We start from the raw sequence: 23,975 nt of genomic DNA, 5'->3' as shown, positions 1-23,975 counted from the left end.
CGGTGTTCAAACTTGCACAGGTGTTACCTCTAGTTTGAATTAAGATGCACACAAAATTTCAGGTGAATTAGATAAAAACTCTTTTTTTAACAAATATTTTTCTTTAAAACATAGCATATTTTTATTGTTTTTTTTTTTTTTTGAAAGTGTATACTCCTTCCATTATTTATAATTCAATTTAAAGAAAAAGGTAATAGCAGCAAAGTTTTAATACCTATCAAATAAAACGGCAAACTCAAATCCAATATGTGATGTGTGCTATTTAAAAAAAATATTTAAAAAAATTCAATAAAAAATACCCTAAAATTATACATTAGATATTGGTAAAAAAAAAAATTTTGAGAAAAAAAAGAAAAATGAGTTTGCCGATGTGTTTTCTTCTCACTATCTTTATTCCAATTGCTTTTTAGATTATTAAAATCCATTCATAAATAAGGGAGTTTTTAGAATTTGAATGTAGAAAATGTATGTTTTGAGAAAAACGCAGTTAAAGTTTGCTAACCAATTATTTTGCTTTCAGAAGCATATAAAGTTTCTTGGAATGGCGTACATGGAGTCTATTTCCTTCTTTTTTATAAGAGATATTATTCCCTCTAAAAAAAAAAAAAAACATTTATCACTTAAACAAAATAGTTTATATTATTTTGGGGGGGTTATCGTAGAACGCCACTCTACTCTTGTGCTGCCAAGTTTTAGAAGGCTAATTAGCCCCTCCTTCATATCCTCCTTTTGATGTTCTTTGCTTCTTTTGCTTTCTTGAATGCATAGCAGACCTTCGTTTCCTGGTCTTCTCTTACATCTGAAGCCTTTCAGGTTTTCTCCTGTCGTTTTTCTCATAATAGGCAGCAATGAACTTGGTGCATAGCCGATATTATGTTCCATTGCAGCAATATGCTTTGATATATAAATGAAGCTGTTGTTTCACCGATATGTTTCTGTTTTTCGATTTTCACACTTTCAGATGGCACCTCACACTTACACGTTAGTTTCAAGTCAACATCAAAACTGTTTTTATCAATTTCAAGTGTTATATTGCTGTCACACTGCCCGCAATACGTCGAACTAAAAGCGTCTTTTAGAGCTCTCAAGGGTAATGAAACTATTTCTCCATCATTTCTTACACTCAGAACGTCTTCTTTTTCAGTCATATAACTTCTCAATAAAAAAAAACTCCTTAGGTTGGCTCCTGATAAAACACTGACATCACCTGCTACATCAGAGACCGCAATTACATCTTGAAAATGCTCATTCTCTTCCTCCTCCCCCTCCTCATCATCAGATAACTTCAAAACAAAGTCGTCAGTGCCATCATCATCATCATCTTGATATATTTGCGCAAGGGAATAATAGATTTTTTTCCCTCGGAGCTTCGTAATAGGAAGTATTTGGCATCTCTTCCAAATGGCAGGTGGCGACATGTCAGAAGCTACATTAGCTCTCTATACTTTTAGTTTCAAGATAAGTTTTGATATTATGAGAGCTTGCTTCCCTTCGTTTCCTAAACTTCTTTTTTGGCATGTTAGTAGTATATATAATACACAATTGATGTCTAAAAGTCTGAAGAGTGTTGCAATTGATTGAAAATAACAAATACACGATTGCATAAAAAAAAAAAGAATTCTCTCTCGAGACAAGTGGCTCTGCGACAGTGTTATTCAGTCATGGGAAGAGTTGCCATCTTTATCAGGAAAACATATTGTACGGCATACGAAACAAAATGCAATGATAAGAAACTCAAATACTTGAAGAATGAATGGAAAATGAAATAGTAAAGCCACCCCTAACCAGACCTTTAATTCTCTACTTGGATGTGGCCTTTAAATTGGCCTTTAAACCATTTAAAAAGCTTCGTATCGATATTATCTTACGTGTGGCAATGGCCGGGACCCAGATGTATGGAAATATGACGATTAACTCATTTTCACGAATTTGACCCAAATTCGCCAAAATTACAGGCCGCCGATACCCTTAAAGTTAGGTATATCTCCGTACTGCCTCCTGATCCCAACTCGTTGACAGGTGGGGGGCTTAGGGATCCACTGCAGAGAATGTATGCTCCTTTATTCCTACTTTCTCTGCTGTGGATTTAACTAAACATTGGGAATTTTAACTCCTTTACTCCTATAAATTTTTCCCCTTCCCTTCTTATTTTGTTGACGACCTTGGCATGTAATTGGATTACTGAATTGACTGCTCTTTTAACTTGATGAAGGTTGGAGTTGGATGGCATGCTACTCCACCCGTAAAACTAAAGTACCTGATGTGTTCGAGCAAGGGAAAATTTTTTTCAAGCCATGCCCACAGTGCTGGGCCCGATCTCGATGGACTGACAATCCTTAAGGCACTGTGGGTATGGTATATATCCAGGCGAGTGTCCCAGGGCAGTTAACACTGTATGTAACAGTATTGCTCCTCCCCCAATTGGGCCTCCATGGTAAGAGGGACCTCATCCTTGACAAAATTAATTTCTGGTTCTATTGCAAATGTATCAAACCTCCATGTGACTTCTAGCATGGCAACAGACTATCCCCAGGAAACCCCAATTAGTGAACAGCAGGGTGCTATCAAAACTTTGTTGCCATCTAGACCATTTAGAAAGAATAGATATCATATTGACCCAACGTTGACTCATTTTGACTCCCTCTTTGGTAGTGGAAGTTGATCAAGTTTCCTAACCTTGAAAACAGACAGTAAAATATCTGCTCTAAAATTGAAAAATTATTTATTAACCCTGTAACGCCGATTGGACGTATTAAACATCAATTTAAATTGTCTGTTGGGTGTCGATTGGACGTATGGTACGTCGATATAAAAAAGTTTTTTAAAAAATTCACGGAAAAATAGTTATAGGCCTACTAGGCGAAAACTTTTTGAATCACGCGCCTTGGGGGATGCTGGGAGCTCACGGATCAAGGCGTTGTTTTGTTTACAATCGTTACGCGCGAATTTCTTTCTTATCCCACAAAAAAGTATCAGCGACACATCTCGGAAATTATTTCATCACTTTGACATAATTTTTGCACCATTTTAAATTAGCCGTTACATGGAGTATTATATATGAAAATGTGCGCAATTTCATGTAGAATACAACTAAAAACAACTTATGGTTGTAGCTTTTATCAGTTTTGAAATATTTTTAAATAAATGATGATGTGCCAAAATTTCAACCTTCAGTCAACTTTGACTCTACTGAAATAGTCAAAAAAACGCAATTGTAAGCTAAAGCTCTTATATTCTAGTAATATTCAATCATTTAATTTCATTTTGCAACAAATTGGAAGTCTCTAGCACAATATTTAGATTTATAGTGAATTTATGAAAAAAAAAATATTTCCTTACGTCTGCGCGGTAACTCTTCCAAAAAAATCATAAATTTTTTTGTCCGATTCTCGTAATGTTTGCACCATTTTAAATTAGCCATTATATAAATTTTTATATATGGAAATGTGCGCAATTTCATGCAAAATACATCTAAAAACAACCCATGGTTGTAGCTTTTATCACTTTTTATCAGTTTTTAAAAAAAAAAATTTATATAAAATAACGATAAGTGCTAAAATTTCAACCTTTGGTCAACTTTAACTCGACCGAAATGGTCGAAAAACGCAATTGTAAGCTAAAACTATTACATTCTAGTAATATTCAACCATTTAACTTTATTTTTCAACAAATTGGAAGTCTAGGACAATATTTCGATTTATGATGAATTTATGAAATAAACTTTTTCCTTACGTCCGCGCGGTAACTCTTCCGAAAAAATCATAATTTTTTCGTTCCCGATTGTCGTAAGTTTGCACCGTTTTTAAAATTAGTCATTACATAAAGTTTTATATATGAAAAGTGCACAATTTCATGTAGAATACAACCAAAAACACCTATGGGTGTAGCTTTTATCAGTTTTGGAAATATTTTCATATAAATAACGATAAATAGAAAAAATTCGTCCTTCGGTCAACTTTAACTCGACTGAAATGGTCAAAAACTGCAATTGTAAGCTACAACACTTACAGTCTAGTAATATTCAATCAATTACCTTCATTTTGCAACAAACAGAAAGTTTCTAGCACAATATTTCGATTTATGGTGAATTGTTGAAAACAGCTTTTTTTTACGTCTGCGCGTTACGAATTCATGCATCATTTTGTGATAATATTTTCTCTGTGTTGCCTTGATTGTTTTACAATGTGTTATATATCAAAATGATCACAATTTAGTGTACAATACAACAGAATAAAAATAACTCTTTAGCTTTAACCGTTTTGCTCACAGCGCGATTTGAATACAATTATATATGAAATTGTGTTTTCGCGCTATCATATATCCCATTATTTATATATGATAATGATATTTTTTTCATTTCTGATGGTTGCATACTAAACTTCATGCACTGACAAAATAGGAGCCAAAAATGAACTCTTAATCTTGAAAACTAAGCGTGCTGTGATTTAAAAAAAAAAGACATTTTTTCCGCTTCGGCGCTCACTCCCAGACCCCGCCAGCATACGGGAGACGATTTTTATTATACCCCTTCGGCATTAAAGGGTCAAGTAGATACCCCAGCTCTGAAATGTCACTCAGATAAATAAAAGATCAGACGTGGCTGCTAGAAACCACAACTAAAAATCAATCGGAGAATTTATGAATATAACAAGTATTGAAAATGTAAATGTTCAAGGTAAAAAACATGACAGTATAAAGTGTGTGCATGGAACCATAGTGCTTCCTGATGATAATGATGAGCCAGTTGAAAAGAATATGTTGTTAGTCTCTTAAAATGAGGTATAGTAACGTACAGGACTGCGAAATATGTAACTTAACGAGTAGACAAAATAAAAGGCAAATATTAAGATTAGCAAAGATAAAATTTGAAGGGCAAGAATTACCATTGAAAATTAAAAATATGGCCCAAAACTGAGAAATTAGACCATATGTTCCAAAACTACTACAGTGCCAAAACTGCAGTAAGTATGGGGACAGAAAAATTGAAGGAATAGATTTGTAGGTGCGCATTGTGGATCCGAAGAGCATGCCACACAATAGATGTGTAGTGAGCCTAAATGCATGAACTATGGGCAAAATTGCCATTCAAGGTCTAAGGAATGTATGTATTATATATACAACACTGTACTAAAATTACTGCAAGAGAGAACAGGAATACCTATAAAGGAGGCCAAATTAGAATTAAAAGTTAGAGGAATGCATGACCCTGCTAGAAAACGTACCTTTTCCACTATACATAATAACAAATGAAACAAAAATAGAAATACACAAAAGTAAACCTCTAATACATCTATTTCATGAAATGACAACTACTTTTCAAGAAGAATCTAAAGTTGCTAAGAAACAAGAAATTTATACAAATTCTGTTGTGGATATTTGTACAAATCCATTTGGGATACTGGAGCAAATTGATTAAAGTTTAATATAAACCATGAAATACATCAATCTCAGGAAATGACAACTACTTTTCAAGAAGAATCTAAAGTTGCTAAGAAACAAGAAATTTATACAAATTCTGTTGTGGATATTTGTACAAATCCATTTGGGATACTGGAGCAAATTGATTAAAGTTTAATATAAACCACGAAACAAATATGTCATGAGGATAACAATAATACATTAATACTTACACAGTTGTAATGATACATTAATTTCATAATACTTTGTGACCTATGGTAGTTAAATTACCTTAATGTATTGTAACATAATACTTTTCATAAGAATAATCTTGTTATTTATTGAATTTGTGAAAATTTTGTTTAAAGTTGCCAGTAGAAGAATACACTGCATTTTAGAATAAAAAAAAACACGTAGCTTTAATGGTATTTTAACAGAGAAAATTTCATGCAAAGTTTATATAACAAGTTTGCCCTGTTGGAAATGTTTTTACACAACAGTAGAAGTGTGCAGATGGATTTTATGGATTTTTTTTTTTTGCAGATGGATCAGATTGAAGAAGCAGAGCAGCATCGAGAGGAACAGGAAGCTCTTCGATTACATCGTTTAAATGAGACTTTACAATCAACTAGCAATTTGCGTCATGTATGTGTACCTAAAGATAATTGTTTGTATGTTGTAGGGGCCTTTATGTGTACCAAGATAATTGTTTGTATGTTGTAGGGGCCTTCTTTTACAACAATGAAGCAGGATAGTGGGAACAAATTTGAAGGTTACCAAATGAAACTGCAACTCTCCTTAACCTAATTTATTACTTTGATATTTGCAAAACTTATTCAATCATATCCCTAGCTCATCAAACCTATCCTCCTATCCCTATATATCTAACTTAGCCTAACATAAGATTATGTACTTACGTTTTATTACCTAATATTACCCCAACCTCCTAAGAATCTAAACCTAATTCCTTAATCTTAATCTCCTTAATACTCCTTCACAGAATTATCCCATCTGCATATTTTAACTAAGCTCCTATGAGCTATCCCCTTACAGGAATTCTTTTCCTTATGTTACTATTTCTTGATGGGACCACAGACAGGTTAGGTGAATACATACAACACTCTCAAACACGATTTATCTTGTCTCTTTGAGATTTCCCAGTGTTGACTTAGCATGTATACACCTTTACTTTAGCATGTTTATCTCACATGGTTTTTTCCTCTATCAGGTTTCAGCCTCTCGTAACCTCGTGTGTCGTCCAATTACTACTCTTTTTAAAATCTTCGTCCACAATCTTTACACTCAAAAGGGGACCTCAAACAACTTAAACGACTGGCAAATCTGTCTGTTGGCTTCCACCTTTGGGTACAGGTGAAGGGGAGCCTCAAACACTTCTGTAAAAAAAAGAAAAACAAAGATTGCATAAGCAATCCTTCACCCTCAACCACAGCATAAAGAACATAAAAAAACACAAAATACTATAGCTTCAAAATTGCCTATTCTAATCTACCTAATAACAAACAGACAAAAAGGACAGAATCTGGTATTAATTCACACTACCACACTCCCACTTACTAAAATGAAGGAAATCTTACTTTTTTTTCTTTCTTTAAATTCCCTTTCTAACTATCCCATCGTATTCCACAACTGGACCTTGACTTTGGGTCTGTGGTCTTTCATACACCACCTCTTCTTCACTGACTTCTACTCTAGCCACATTGGATTTACCTATCCTTGGTTCCAAACTACTTAAACCAAACTCATTTAAGCTCTCAAGACTTACGTCGACTTCAACTTCGCAAACACCTGACATGGCTGCTATTATCTCTGCCATACTCTCATTTATTTCTGCCACACTTCTCCTCAAGCTATCCAAAATTTCCCCACTTACATTCTCCAGTACTTCTGACTCTTTCTCACTCTCATTCACTCCCACGTTCAGTCTTTCAACACTTTCACTCAAAGGGCGCTCGCACACACTATATGTACTGCCTTCTTCACAACTTGGTGTTGCTTCCATTTCACCCAACTCTTGTGTATCCTTGTACACATTCCTTGTACTCACCAAGTTCACTCCTTCCACATCCCACTCAAATCCTTCAAAATCAATTATTAAGGACTCATTCTCACTACTCATTCTCACTACTGCCCAACAACATCGCAAGGGTATTTTCACTTATCATGCCTACCGGCTTCTCAAACCCCTCAAAATCAAACAACCCATCTCATGTACCTTTGCAAAGAACTCAGTAAACATACCCTTACTCTTTCTACTCCACTTTTTAGGATTTCTCTTATGTTCCACTAACACTAGTTTTTTATCTCCCCAATTTATATATCCTATATCTTCACTTTCTTTTTCCTTTTCCTTTTCTTCCTTTAACAACTTCCTAATGGGATGCTCTCTTTTGTATTTCAGTGTTTCTCTCCATCTTCACAACTGTTTATGATGTTCTTGTATTACCCTTATATTTCCTTCTTCATTCCTGTCTTCCAGCACATAACTCAATCCATTGGACCAAACTGTTTTCATTACATATGGACCTTCATACTTTTCTCATATCTTACTCATTGTCAATCTCTGAACCACCTCCTTCAACACCTTATCACCTACTCTGAAACTCTCAAACCTTTCATTCGACTGTTTCCACACCTCCCGCTCGTCTTCATTCAAATCCAACCTCATTTTCACATACCACTCATAATTCATTACATACTCACTTGGAGGTATGTCATAGCTACTACTCTTCCTAACAACAAATCCTATTCATTCTCTATATCAGTCAACATTTGTAACATCTCACTCAGTTCTTTTGGTTCGTTACGACAATCCATTCGCACTCTGCATACGTAGAGTTGTTACCACATGCTTGATACCCCATTCTTCTATCATTCACACAAAAGGTCTACCAACAAACTCCAGCCCTTTATCACTCAATATTCTTACCGGCTTTCTCACACATGCAGGCAACAAGTCCATACTGACTACTCTTGCAACATTCACTAGTCTTATTCTTCACAGCTGCGCACAACTTACAAACTTACTCTCTTGATCTACCATAACAACTGCTTCTACATTTCCTCTTGCAGTTACTGGCAAAGCTACATAATTAACTGCCTCTAACTCAAATGGTTCCTTCATACTCAACTTCAAAACAGGTGGGCTAGCATACACTGATACTTTCCCTTCTGCATTTTTTGCACGTAACTGCCACATCCACACAATTATTCCTCAAATATGGGGAAAACAGATGGTGTTCCATACACTCAAGCAACCTAAACTTCCCCATATGTCCATATTTCTCATGGACTAATATGCACAGCCACACTGCTCCGCTCATCAAACACTGGAACATACTTAAACTCTCCCATCATCTTTCTTGAAAAATACACCACGCCTTCACACAACAGAAATCTGTCAACAAAATGCATCCATTTAATTAACAATAAGGGCCATCTTCTCCCAGTACTCCATCTCTAATACACCTCCCCAACTCACTCACCACAAAACAATTCTGCTGCATCTCCTCAATGTCCTCTTGATGTTAGCCATTCATTCTCACTCTTGTCCAACGTCACCATATCCTCCTCCTTACTCCGACTTTTACTAATTACTCCTACAAACCTGGCCATGCTTATTCCCCCACTTTGAATTCTCCCTATTACAACCTCATCTTTCAAAAGAAGTCCTTTCCCAACATTTACTACCAATCCATTCCTCCTCAAAAAATCCATCCCAAACAGGAAACATGGCATTTGCTTATCTCCCAGTAGTACTACAAAACACACTTCCACATCAATCTCTCCCAGCTTTACTTCCAACCTCACTTCTTCCCATCCAACTGACTTTCCTGCTATACCCATCACTGACACACTCACTGCTCTCCTTTTAACATTCCAATTCGCTCACTCAACATCTCGAATCACGCACTTTCACCAACAATATTTGTGCTCCTGTGTCAACCAAACCACGGTAGTGGCCTCCACTGACATCAACTCCCACAATCATTGCAACACTTATCCATTCTGCCAACCAAACAGCCTTCAGTTACTTCCGTATCACTATCGTCCTTCCAACAACTCCGACATTCTATCTTCAATATTTTCCTCCTCATACTTCCATTCATAGCTCTTTTTCTGTACAACATAGTTATAGTGTACCCCACTTAAACACTCCAAATGCAACTCATGCTCCCTCTCTTTCAATCCCTTGTGCTGATACACTGTAGGTTTCTCTCCTCCAATGTGTACAGACACAATCACCTTATACTTCTTACTTGCTGCCACCAAAACCTCCTGGAATGGGGTTACTCCAGGACACAGCATAGCTTTCAGACTCTTCCAATAATGCTCCATATTTGACATTCCCAAATATCCAGACCTCTTGCAAACTTCCTCAATTACCTCAGCCCTTAGTTCATTCACACTTCCAGGCATATGCCTCAGTGGTGTGGTCGGTATGGTCTTGGCCTGCCACCTCGGTGGCAGTGACTTTGAATCTCGGGCATTCCATTGAGGGGTTAGAGATGTGTATTTCTGGTGATAGAAGTTCATTCTCGACTTGGTTCGGAAGTCACGTGAAGCCGTTGGTCCCATTGCTAAATAACCACTGGTTCCATGCAACGTAAAAACACCATACAAACATTCTTTTAGGCTAAAAGCTAGACAACTTTTGCACTGTTTTTGCCTAGGCTACTTGTGACTTTTTGATATAGCTTTGCCCTGGAGAGTAAGTTTTGTATCTTACGTTAGCCAAGCTTTTACATCTGTTGATAAGGTGTATGCGATTAATTGGACATCATTGAACAATTTCCTTAAAAGTAATTTCTGAATGTTTGTCATACATTGGCTTCTTGTGAGCCGCTGATATAGTTTTGTCCTAAGTAGTAATTCTGGTATTTTATGCCATTCACTTAGGCCAAAATAGTTTCACATTGATGATGTTTACAGAGAGTACGCGGTTTACTAGATGTCGTTAGACAATTGCCTTAAAAGTAATTCATGAATGTTTGTCATTCATAGTTAGTTTTGCCCCAAAAACGGAATTCTTCTATCTTATGTCATTCTTTAGGCCAATCCCTGGTGATGATAAACAGCCAGTGGAAAGGTATCTTCCTGGATGTGCACTGTCTTTCCTCCAGTTCAGAGGCTTCCAGCCCTGAACAGGGGCACAACAGTGATAATTCAAGACCATTAAGGTCTGCTGTGGATGTGTCCCTCACCCCTCAGAGGCTGCATAAGGTCAGGGAATTTGTGCTTTCTTGCAGTACTTTTTTGGGACAACCTGGAGTGGTGTTCTCCAGAACTTTCAAAAGTTTGTCTCAAGTCTGATGCTGGTGCCAAAGCACTTAGTGGATCCCGGCCACCCTGTTGCTCCTGAACTCTCAGTGGTTGCCAAGCTGCCAGTTGCCCCTGAGTGCATAGTAGCTCCCAGCGCCCATTTGCGCCCACGCTTACAGAATTTTGTGTACAGCCAGCAACAAAACCAGCGTTGCGAGAGATCCTGCCCTTATTGCCCTGAAGGTGGCCCACGTTCAAACAACCAGTACATAGTTAGAATGGTTCAAATGGGAGGAGGGAAATTACGGTAATCAGGCAAAGAAATGCAATAATGAATGAAATATGTATGGACAAAGAAAGAGAGAGAGAATAGAGTACGAGGAATAGTAATGAAAAAAATGTATACAGTGTATGGAAAGAGGGAGAGAGAGAGAGAGAGCGCTTTTATTCCAGTTTAGTTATTAATCTGATGGATATATCTGAGACTTGCTTTAAGAAATATGTTATGGTATATTTTATGGAAAATCATTATTATGAAACCTTATCACATCGTATTAGATCATTATCATATTTTCTATATAAAAAAGTCTTAAATATTGTTGGAACTGACTATTCATATTAATATTATTCAGACAGAAATATCCATCTTTTTCTTTATCTTATAAGCAGCTCTCTCTCTCTCTCTCATCTCACCTTCTCTTCTCCTCCTCTCTCTTCTCTCTCTCTCTCTCGATCTCTCTCTCTCTTTATCTCTCTCTTCTCTCTCTCTCTCTCTCTCCATCTGTCGTTCTGTCCTCCATCTTATATCGCCTGGATCCCATATTTGTATAATAGTAAACGTTTGATATGTTATTTGAATGTGGCCAAGGATAAAAAAACCGTAAATGACTACTCTGCCAACTTGTGCTTGGCTGCATCTATTTGTGCTCTAGATTGACTGGACTATGATTACCTGTATTATCAATAATATACGAATCTGGTCGCAAAGATGTTACACACCAGATTTTGTAGCCGTGGGTTGTATGCATCATCAAAGCATCAATTTTGCAAGGGTATTATTTTATTAATTAATCTATGCTAAGAACACATTACTGGATATGCTAATCTAGCACGACAGGATTTGTATTTATGGCATAACTTAGTTGAGTTACCAGGATTTGAGTGTGTTGGGCCACTTGGCTCTGCCCCTGGCAACCATCTAGGCTACTTATAGAAAGTATTTTAATTTGGTATATTTCTTATTTATATTATATTTATTATAGAAGCCACAGACTCTACAGCTGGTCCTTAAGGTTCCAAGAGGCTGCAAATAATTTGTATGATCGCTCAGTTGTTCACAGAATGGAGACAAGCAGAAGACCCATCCTCCAGGACAGAGGTTTTTAGTTCGGGGACTTGTGCTTAGACATCTCTACAGTGTTATAGGTCTTCATGAGAGTCCTCTCGGCTCTCCAATGACTTTTTTTCTGGACTTAACATCAGTGTTCTGTTTTCCACCTCACATTGTGGTTGAGGAATCCACGGAGAAACCACAAGTTTCTGGGTCATGCTCTCCAGAAAATGGAACCTTCTTACATATGTTGGAGAACTGTAAATATCTCCCTTGGGGGCTTCAGTGCTTACTAACCGTAGTTTACACCTAGACAGCATTAGTTCCCTCTAGATGAGACCTCAGTCCTAGCATATATTCTTTATAGAGAAGAAAGGCTTGTTTTTCTCTCATTTTTTTCTCCAAACAAAAGAACCTCCATTGTGAACAATTCGGGTTCAATTTCGAGTCAAGTCATCTTAGTTCTTGCAAACAAACTGAGACAAGGTCTTTCTCAGAGGTTAGAACTAGCATCCCCTGGTCAGGCAGAACAGGAGTTCATGGGGCAGTCTTAAAACTTCAAAGAGCTTGTCAGTAAGTTTTTTGCTAGATGTATTGCACAAGCTAGCATGGTTGTAGATGCCATTCTTCTAGCCTAGTCTACTGGAATAAGATAAGTGGGACATTTTCGAAGATGGTGTTGCAGTCACTCTCCCTCTTCTTAGAAGAATTTTATGGCCATTTTTTTTAGGTGCCCCCTCTGTACCTGAGGAGTTCTACTTCTTTTGGTCTACATCTGCAAAAGGGTGTTGGAGGCAGTCCCTGGTTATTGGCAGACTGTTATTGGAGATCCGGTTTTATGGCGCTCATCTAGTGCCATAAAATCGGAGATTAATGGCACCATAACAGGCCGAGTTCCGGTTATCGGTGCCATAACATACCTAACAGAGGTGCTGTAATGGTGCTTATGGCGCCATAAATTGCCAAGTTTAAGTTAATGGCAGTTTTCGCTTATCGGCACCCCCTTGGGAACGGAACTCCCACCAATAACCGGTGACTGCCTTATCTATGCATGGGCCCAGCTTTGACGACCTTATCTTGTTTTTGGTGTGTCTGAGCAAGGAAGGGATCAGGTCTCCTGGAACCTGGATGTACATCCATAATCCTTTGCTTGTTCCATGAGTTCCTCTTCTTGATTTGCTTACTCAGAAGACACCCTTCTGAGTAGCCTCTGGCTTTGACTAGGGCATTAGTGAGATCCAGCCTCTTTAGCTTTCAGGCACAATATGTTCCTTACTTCCATTCTGCATTGTCCTACTGGAAGTATAATTGTCCACTGCATTTCACTTTCTTAAGAAGTGAAACTAGAACTCCTAGCTCTTGCGCTAAGCTCCCGCTAGCTCCTGCTAGCTCCCATGAGCACCCACCAGTTCCAAGCTCATAGCTCAACTGGTGTACAGCACTTCTGGCACTAGCTACAGCCTGACACCAGACTGTTCCCCGAGCTTCCAAATACTCTAGAGCTCTTTGGGAGAATAAGGTAGGTCCCGTCTATTTTGGAGTTTTCAGAAGACCATTCTTTGCATATAGCGGTATGAAAAAATCTGTTTCATCCACTGACAAGAACTTAGTACACTTATGGACTGAGGCACACTCAGAATTAGGAGAGCAGTTTGCTTTCATATAAGTAAAGCTAAAGAAGTCAGAGTAATCTCTACCCCTTTAGCTTACATATATTTATTTTATTATGCCTCATACGTCCATTCTGCCTCGAACAATTGGGAATGTAATCGTTCTTAGTTTCTCAATAATTTTTTATCTAGTGACTGGCATGGTGTAGAGGAAGGAAGCATAGGATTTTTTCCTGTTATCTCTTCACCTTTTAATAAGGTGTCAAGTCTTGCAGAGCCAGGGGTGCAATGCACCTGAAGCACCCACCACTATCAGTGGATGGGTTGTGGTTTTGTCTCAGTGTAGGTGACCATATTGTGTGGTTGTTTTATTTTGGTGCTACACCCAGTGCAAGGGCAGGCACTTATCATGCTTTATCAGCATTTGGACATGAACCTTTGCTGTAAAGCTCCCATCTATGTAGTAGGTGACACTTTGCTAAACCACCACACCACTTCAGGTTAAGATGCATAAAAAACAATAATTAAGATAATAAAACTACTCATCACCAGAGAGGCCGGAATCCTAACCCGCCATACGTGGGGAGGGAATGTTCTAAGGCGGGAGGGTGAGCAAACCCCGTGAGCCGAGAGGAGATGAGCGCGCCCGAGCCAGGACGACCGAGGCTGGGCAAGCGGGACTCCTCCCCCCAACTCTGGGGCGAGGTCGGCTGAGAAGCGACACCCACCAACCGAAGGCCTGTGTAGGCCCCCTCCACCCCTCCCCAACAGAACTCGGGTCGGTCGTCAGCGACAACCTGAGCGAGCAAAGCACCCACCTTGGAGGGGGGCCCGTTGAGGGGAGGGAAGGTAGGTTGGATGGGGTGACGATCACGTGACCCAGCGGCTCCCCGCGATTACTGGACCGCGAGGATGGCCTACGTCGTAGGCTAGCTGACTGCACACCCAAACAAAAAACATACAAAAAGTAACAATATATAAAAGTAAGACAAAATGATGCGCTAACATGGGGGAAAAGAAAACTAACAAAAGAGGAGAGAAATGAACCCTAAATCGCATAACAAACAGGCAGGGCCACCCGATAAGGATGGCCCTGACAGTGATACACCAGAACTAGCCTATTGCCGTAACGATATAAAGATACCGTTGGGCAGACGTCCAGGGTAGGTATGAAAACCAAATAAAACTAACGTTACAGAAAATACGTAACAACAAAAAGACATGCACGAAAAATATAACGGTGGGTACCGAAGAGGCACGAAACAAAGATACGTGCTCGGAAGGAAACCCTCGTGCTAACTCACGAAAAATAATAAAAACTAAAATTAAAAATGAAAAATATACACAAGATCGACAATACTGCACTGCAAATGAAAACACTTTGTACTGATAAAGTACTCAGTTCACTAGGTATGGAAGACCACGTGAAACCGATACGACACAAAGGGGTACGCTGAAATGGTGGCTAGCAGCTGCTACTGCGTAAGGAGAAGCCTCGAAATATCCTAAATAAAAAGGAGCACGAAGGTCAAAAGCACTCCCTAAATAGTGTCGAACATAAAACCAGTACTTAACTTTGATGCAGAAGGAGATTGACGATCCATAACGCCAAAACACAAGCAAAAAAGCAGAAAATACGAGAGCGCAAAAAATGTGTGCAGCTCACAAAAGGCTATCTAAAAGAATGACGTCACTGACGCTACCTACGCGGTAGCAGGAAGTGAGCCGTAGCACGGCTCCCCTTTTCTAAAGGGTTTTGATGTGGAAAAGGCTAATTGGAGAGGTTGCTGTGGTAGTGTATTTCACTCGCCTCAGATTCATACCAACACCTTTTAATAAAGGTGAGCGAGTCAGAATATTCTGACATGTCCAATTTAGCAGTTCTCTGGTATTATAGTAATATTTTACCTTAGAAATAGCACTAAAGGAACGTATTTCATGGAGCGACACGGCCAAGCCCAGAAATAGATTTTTCCTACGTCAAAATCCCTTTTTTATAATACATGAAATGAATTTTGTATGTATACTTACCAAGTAATTACAGAATCAGATCCCAACCTCCTCCCTGTTGATGGACATAAGGCATGAACAAACTGAGCTTTCTGCTTACAGTCATTCCTATTCTCCCGCTAGTTGGTGGGGTGGTCACCTACACAAAAGTTTGAAGTGTTACCCGTGAAATTTTGAATTCAAGCTGCTATATAAGTGGAACTTATAACTATGTAATTACTTGATAAGAATATACAAAAAATTATTTTACTAAAAATTTCATTTTTTTTAGAGCAGCAGGCACCATTTAGGTTCAGAAGAGGTGGTCAGGCCACCATCAAGTTGTATTTTGAAGGATGGGAAGTGGTGGTGAGGAATGGACATTACCAGTCTTCCTTGGTGCCAGTGGAAGCTTTGTATATAAAATTTCTGGAGTTCTTAACACTAGAAAGTAGATTTGGAATTGTACATCTGGTTTAGAAAGTTTTAAGCTTTGTATGATGAAGTGTCAGATGACACACCGGGATTCTATACTAGTCACTTGTCAGTGGTTCCAAAGTTGATGGGAGGTTCAATAATGTGGTGCAATCTCCCACTGAATCATTACCTTCATGAGACCCCCATTCAATAAGGAGCCTTTAGTCTGTTTGATGGTTCTTCTAGGAAGGGACAATTAATTTTATTCCCAAAAATTCCCTCACTTATGTAAGGGAAGACAGTTTTCCAATGAAGGCCCTGTGCTTCAGACTGGTCACTACTACTCCTGTATTCACCATGACATTTCTGCTGGTAGCAACTTCGGTGCACAATATCAGGCCCTGCAGATATGTGGATGACTACCTTGTAATATAGCTTTCTATCCATTGGAACTTCAGCTGCACCTTATTCAGCTTTGCAAGTATCTAGTCTGTAGATCAGTCAGAAGTCAGATTTGGAACTGATCATGAGAACACCTTATTTAAGAATGAACAGGGGTCTGGTGTCCAGTGGAAAAAAGGATCCAGATATAGTTCTCATCAACATAAAAGTTTATTTTTCCAAGACTGGAGACTTCTGCCAAGAGGTGGCAGTGCTAATAGATGACTTCCTCCCCTTAAATAAGTTAGTCCCTTGCAGTTTTTGTGTTAACAAGGACATACCTTGCCTTGTAAGTATAGTAACAAGTCAAAGGTTGAGTTTTTAATCCCGGGGTTTGATGCCCCTGACTTTATTTATCATAGTAACATCCCACATTTGCAAGGTATGGTTGTATACTCTAAGTCTGGACAACTATTTATCATCAGCAATATTTGGAGTGTAGTTGCCATAAAATTCTACAATGTTCTACAATGTTTATGTATTTACTGTTTACCAAAATCCAAATATCAACTATTTTATAGCATATGACTTTCATTAAAATTAATATGTGCATTATATTTCATAGGTCATAGATGAGGAAGCTGAAAGAGAGTGTGCTAATGCAAAGCACTTTACTACAACATTGTCTGCCCTCTTACCTGCTTTATTGGCAATACGTAGTACCATTGAAGTTGACCAAGCTCTTATAGAATTTTCTTCAAAATATTGTGAAGGTAAGTGTTATAGATTAACATAATGCATATGCTCTTATAACTACGTATATAATTTGTGTGGAGGTACTATTAACTATGACTGAAATTTTTGTTTGTTTTGTTAAGTATTTATTTTGTTTTTACAATTAATGATAAGAGTTTTCTAAGCTGTCTCTATCATGTGGTTAAAATAAATAAGATGGTCCTGTTTATCACAAAGTTGGCTTTCTGATTACAGGGGTTTTTTGTGCTACTCATCAAGATGAAGGCAGCCATCTTATCATTAATGCGGATGGCATTTACATCACAGCCTATTCAATGTTATCATTAAATCTCCAGTTAATAAGAGGAGGCCATTATTGTGATCCAAATTTACCCTACCCAGTAACTCAGGTACAGTATTGAGACAGCATTAACTTAGTTTCTAAAGTTGACTTCCAGAGGAACTGTTAATTTTATGAGTTTTACAATGTAGTTTCCACCTTTGCAGTTTTATTACAGTAAGGCAGTCCCCAGTTATCGGCGGGGGTTCTGTTCCAACAGCTTGAAAATAACCAAAAATTGGCGATTTTCGGGTCTTATGGCTCCGATAACCGCTTTATGGCACCTCTGTTAGGTATGTAGAGGTGCCAATAACCAGAAATCGGCGCATAATATGTATTGTATTTCCTGGTGTCAAAGACACCCTTGACCTTACAGATCCTCCCAATTTAGACTAGCAAAATAAAAAAATAGAAATAAGGTAGCACCCTTTTAAAGAGTTTAAGGATAAGGCTTCATTTTGGGAGATGAGCAAAGTGCCTTCAACTTTCCCAGTTCATTGAAGTCAATGGTTTTGGCTGGTACAGCATATTGATCACTATAATTTTTTCAGTGTTCTTTTGAGTTCATTGATTTTAGTATTTAATAAGCTCTTCTGAAGTTAATATAACAATGAACTAAAAAGCAAAAAGAGATTATGAAGTAATGTACAGTGCTCCCCCACTTCTACACAGGGATAGGTCCCATAACCTACCGCAGAAATACAAAATCTGCAGAATTACAAAAATCCTCTCTTAAAATGCCTATAACTGCCAAGTACCATGTACCCCATAACTAAAATGCTTATAACTATTTATTTTTACATTTCACTCCTTAATTTGATTGTTCAAACAAAAATATACTACCTTAAATTATCATACTAAAACAATTTCATATAATTTCAAACAAAAATGCTTTTAGCAATGATTTACTCATTTAAAAATAATACTAGTATGTATTAGTGTAAACACAGGAAAATATCTTTAAAATTTTTAATACAAATTCAATAAATCTATCTTACAGAATGTTTGACAACTAATCAAATACTCCTGTACTGTATACATAAGCATAACCATTTTCTCTCATAGTATTTATATATTGGTAAAACTATTTTAAAGTATCACTAATTCACTTTTTTTTAGAGAAGCAGTGTTTATATACACTAATTACATACTGTGTTCTTTCATATTGTGTTTGTGACTATGTAAATAATAAAAATAATTTGCAGTGTACTTATAACATAGTATGTAATGTATCTATTAAGATCATTGAGGTTAGGCCCAGACTGAGCATAATAGGTTTATGCTCTCTCTCTCTCTCTCTCTCTCTCTCTCTCTCTCTCTCTCTCTCTCTCTCTCTCTCTCTCTCTCTCTCAGGGTAGTAGTGTTTGATGTATATTTCAAATGATGTTAATGTAAAGTGGTTTGATGATCGAGAATATTGTACTTATAATGTAGTAACGTATCTATTAAACTCATTCCAGGCTGGGCCCCAGACTGAGCATAATACAGTCAAACCTCGGTTTTCATGCACCTCTTTTCTCGTACATTTTGGTTTTTGTAGACTTTTGTTCTGCTAAATTTCTTCTCGTGTATCGTACATTTCCTCGGTTTTAATACACTTGGAAACGCTCTATCCAGGGCCTAGCGTGTGACTGGGCCCTGTATTCAGCGCCCAAACAAAGCATCCCATCTTCTTTTGTGACCCATTCTGCTTTTGTGTTCGGTGTTTTTGTGCTTTTTGTGCTTTTTTATTTGCTAAATAAGCCATCATTGGGCCAAGGAAAGTTCCTTCTGTAAAAAAGGCGAAAAACACTATAGATTTAAGAAAGAACTCTTAGCAGAGTGTTGGAGGAAGTTGCATGCTGATCTCGGTGAGAAAATACCCACAACAAGCACTGCTGTAAGTGAATTTAAGGCCAGAAGAGGCTGGTTTGAAAAATTCAGAAAGCAAATGGGCATACATAATGTGTCTACTTCAGGGATTAGGGCCATGTTTGCAAAGTGGAATGATGTAAAAATTTTGTGGAGATATCATCCCAACAAAGAAGTTGTAATCCATGTCACCAACATGTTTAATGACAATGCCGTGTAAAGAAATGCCAGAAACAAATGTTTCTGGACAGTTTTGTTGTGCAACAAGGATCCAATAACTCTCAAGCTGGTCCTAGTGCCAGTAAAAAAGGAAGAAGGGAAGTAACCTCGGATAGTGCTAGTAATAAACGAAGAGAAGTAATCCACAGGTAGGTCCTTGATACCTGAAGTCCTTCTGGAGGGAGATTCCCCTTCCAAACAATAACCTCTCTCCCCTCTCCCCTCTTCTCCATCTTCCATATGCTAACAGGTGTTTTCCATAAAGGTAAGAGTGATGATAAATGTTCATTTATTCATTTCATTAATCATTATATTTCTCATTGTTATTCTGTATGTAAAACTGTGTTTATTCCCTACAAAATGTATTTTATGTTAATATTTTTGGGGGCCTGGAACAAATTAATTGTATATGTGTACATTATTCCTTATGGGAATTATTGAGGTTCTGGAATAGATTATGTACAAAAACCGAGGTTCCACCGTAGGTGTATGATTCTCTCTCTCTCTCTCTCTCTCTCTCTCTCAGGGTAATGTAAGATGTATTTGAAATGATATTACCGTATATACTCGTGTAACATGCAACTTTTGAAGCCCTAATTTTGGAGCTAATTTTAAGGGGGTCGCATCTTACATGAGATACAAAATTCAAGTATGTAATAATCATATACAGGCGGTCCCCGGGTTACGACGGGTCCGGCTTACGACGTTCCGAGGTTACGACGCTTTTTCTTAAATATTCATTGAAAAATCCGCCCTGGGTTATGACGCTTGTTCCGAGGTTACGACGCTGACGCTTCCGACGCTCCGAGTTTACGACGCTTTTAAAAAACACATACTATGATAAGATAAGAATCCTTTATAGTTTAGCAGTTTCTCTCTCTCTCTCTCTCTCTCTCTCTCTCTTTGTATTTTCCAATGAAAATAATCACTATAATTCTCTCTCTCTCTCTCTCTCTCTCTCTCTCTCTACTACAAAGATGTATGTTTTTTAGTATGATAAATAAATGATTTACTATTTTCAAATATTAATATTAATTTATACAGCAATAATATCAATTCATTAAAGAAAATACCATAGTGAATTAGTAAGATTTTAGCTTATATTTAAAAAATTATGGAAGAATGAAGGAAATCCCAGTCTTCTTCAAGTAACTTCCAGTAACCTTTTCTTTCAAGATTCAGGTACTAAAACTGTCAGATATATCAAGTTCTGTGACAGCCAGGAGGGGGAAAATTTGGGGTGTGACAGCCGAGGAGGGGGAAAATTTGGGGGAAGAGCAGCAGTGTTGCAATCACGTGGTCCTGACATTTTCCCCCTCATCTCTCTCTCTCTCTCTCTCATTTACTGAGACTCGAGATTTTTTATGTACTTGTACTATTTGTTTTTAATACTTTCAAATAATAATAATAATAACTGTAATTACAAAAATTCATATGTGATAGTATTTTAAAGAAATACAATACGTACTAGTCTATCCATGTCACTTTAATTAAGGTTAACTCTCTTAACTCTCTCTCTCTCTTCTGATCTCTCTCTCCTTCTCTGAGTCCGTCTCTCTTCATCCTCTTCTCTCTCAAACTTCTCTGTCTCTCCATCTCATCTCGCTCTCTCCCCCTCTCTCTTTTTGCCACACAAGAAGCGTTATAAGTATTTTTTGAGAGAACAGAGAGAGATAAACACACACTCTCTTCTCTCTCTCTCTCTCTCTCTCTCTCTCTCTCTCTCCTCTCTCATCTCTCTCTCTCTCTCTCTCTCTCTCTCTCTCTTTTTACCGAGATGAAAGAATTTTTATGGTACTAGTATGTAAAATGTTTATTGATAAATTTCAGTTATTTAATAATAATAATAACAATAAAACTTTAATTACAAAATTCATAATGGTCGTATTTTAAAGAGATGAAAATGACCTTTCCATTTCACTTGTAAGGATAATTCCTCTTTCTTACTGAGATGAGAGTTTTATTTTTACGGTAGATGCACGTGTTTATTATTATATAATAAATAATATAATAATAATAATAATAGAAGTAGTAATAATACGATAACTAATTTCAAAGAAAATTCTTCCCTTTGTCTTTTTCTGTATCAATTTCCCCACCTCAACTCGAGTGACACTCGAGCTTAACAATGCCATACAATGGTCAACGAATTTAATGGTTTTATTTAATCTCTCTCTCTCTCTCTCTCTCTTTACTGAGTTGAGATCATTTTCATGGACGTGTATGTAATAAGTTTATCATTAATATTTTTCCAATAATAATACTATAAGTACAAAATTCATATCTGAGTATTTTAAATACAATAATCATTCCATTTCTCTCTTTTAAATACTGTAAGGACAACTCTCTCTCTCTCTCTCTCTCTCTCTCTCTCTCTCTCTCTCTCTATCTCTCTCTCTCTCTCTCTCTCTCTCTCTCTCCACAAGATACTTGTCATACATTTGGTGTTTCTATTCCTTTTATCTCTCTCGCTCTCAGCAAAAGAATTGATAGACAGACAAACATAACTGCACAGTCCTCTCTTTCTCTCTTCTCTGGAGAAATATATGTATTTATGGGAGGGGGAAAAAGTTGCCTACAGACATTCATTTCAATCTATTGAAACCGTAAGGAGTTATTTCTCTCTCTCTCTCTCTCTTTTGTATTTTAATGAAATATACAGTAATTTGTGAATACACAGTGTTGCACATGAAAAAAGTAAATTAGTGATAATTTTAGAGATACGGCCCTAAGAAAAATTGCAAATTAGTAGTGAAATTTTCCCTGTGGACATGTTTTCAAGAACGTCGTTCCGGCTTACGACGATTTTCGGGTTACGACGCGTCTGAAGAACGGAACCCCCGTCGTAACCCGGGGACCGCCTGTATTAGTATCATATGATAAAATACTAACATAATAGATATGCATCTTTTCCATGGATATTTTAAAGTTTTGTTTTACTTCACTGCATCCAATAATATCATATGTATTTTCATATTACTATTTGTTTGTATAATCACATACAAACATAGAAGTCAATGTTTTGTTTTGGAAATCGGCTGAGGGCGATTGCGAAGCAAGTTTGTTTTTCTGTGTTGAACTCAAATCGGAGCAACTTTCTTGCCTCTAATTAGTGCAAATGAATCTCAAGATACTTTATTTATATGTGACAAGGTTATTTTACGATATTCAGTCTTTTCAAGTGGAAATATCACTTGAAAACGTATCGTTTGTGAATGAAATTTAGTTAATATTTTTGTTAGTAGATTGCGCTGAGGGCATGTTTATTGCGTAAACAAAAATCAATATTCCGTTCGATATTTTCACTTTATCTCATCAGAATACTATGAGCTTTACGTATTTATCTTTTATTGGAGTCAAAACAGTAAAATGTGTTAAAATTTGTGAAAGTTTCATCCAGATTAAGTTTAGCAGGATATGCCCTTGCCGATCTTTTATCCATAGCGAGTAAGGCAATACTATTATTGTGCATCAGCAACAAGGATATAACTCCAGTAAACTTATGCCATCAAGCACAGCCATAGATAAAATTGAGAGAAAATGATTTTAATTAGAACTTCATACTAAAACATGATTATGTACTATCATTTCAAACAAAAATACAAACCAAACCATCATCCCAAAACACCCAAAGTCAGTTCACATTACCACCATATAACTTACTCACCCAATGGCCTTTGCTGCCCCAGTGCTTGGTGTTACACCTAAACTTTATAAAACCAACCACCCAACCAACCCAACTTAATAGTTCAGACTAAAATATACCTCAAACTATTATCCCTGAACACCCCAGTATCATTTATAAGCCTTCTTACAAATTATGTATCTGTCTGCAACTGCTACTCTTAAGTATCTCTATAATTCAGACACGTTTTCTTTTGCCTAACATAACTTTTAGCCTGGTCTTGTAGCCAGGTATTTTGCCATAATGGACTCAAAGACAAGAACACGTTTTATTTTGTCTTCAGCAAAGCTGTACCCAGTTTTCTACGTTAATACTACAGAAGTGACTATTGCACATGCGCATCGGCCATCTTGTTTTATGATCAGGCCAGTTAAAAAACCAAAGACCTTTATCCCTCTAGCAACACAAACTAAAGTAACTCCAGCCAGTACTCCTCATTTTGAGATAATTCACTCTCCTATTTTTTCTTCAGGATCATAGAATCACCAAAATTTGAAAGTTAAGTGCTTACTTTTAAGATTTAGTGAAAAATATTTAGGTTTAAAACTGTAGAACAAAGGTTTGTTTTGAATATAGAAACTGGCCTTTGTTTAGCCATCCTTTGTTTTGAGAGCATATGGTGGGTGTAATACACGATCCTTGCTGACCTTTTTATGCAAGCAAGAATTGTTATAGAATTTGTCATTCCTTTTGGAAGTTTTGGCTGAAGAATTGGTCCACAATGTACATATTAATTTAGTC

The 23,975-nt window shown here is 37.3% G+C and overlaps 1 protein-coding gene across 1 annotated transcript in view; it reads left to right on the top strand.

Annotated features, from left to right (window-relative positions):
* The window catches only part of LOC135226200 (brefeldin A-inhibited guanine nucleotide-exchange protein 3-like), a 166,294-nt gene that overhangs the window by 19,789 nt on the left and 122,530 nt on the right, over window positions 1-23,975 (top strand). Inside the window, 3 exon segments of the mRNA XM_064265643.1 lie at window positions 5,941-6,042; window positions 17,030-17,177; window positions 17,395-17,549. Coding sequence (XP_064121713.1) covers window positions 5,941-6,042; window positions 17,030-17,177; window positions 17,395-17,549 — 405 coding nt within the window.

This window comes from Macrobrachium nipponense, chromosome 14 (genome assembly GCF_015104395.2).
Source record: "Macrobrachium nipponense isolate FS-2020 chromosome 14, ASM1510439v2, whole genome shotgun sequence".
NCBI classification, from domain to species: Eukaryota; Metazoa; Arthropoda; class Malacostraca; order Decapoda; family Palaemonidae; genus Macrobrachium; species Macrobrachium nipponense.
This window is presented reverse-complemented; position numbering and strand designations above follow the sequence as displayed.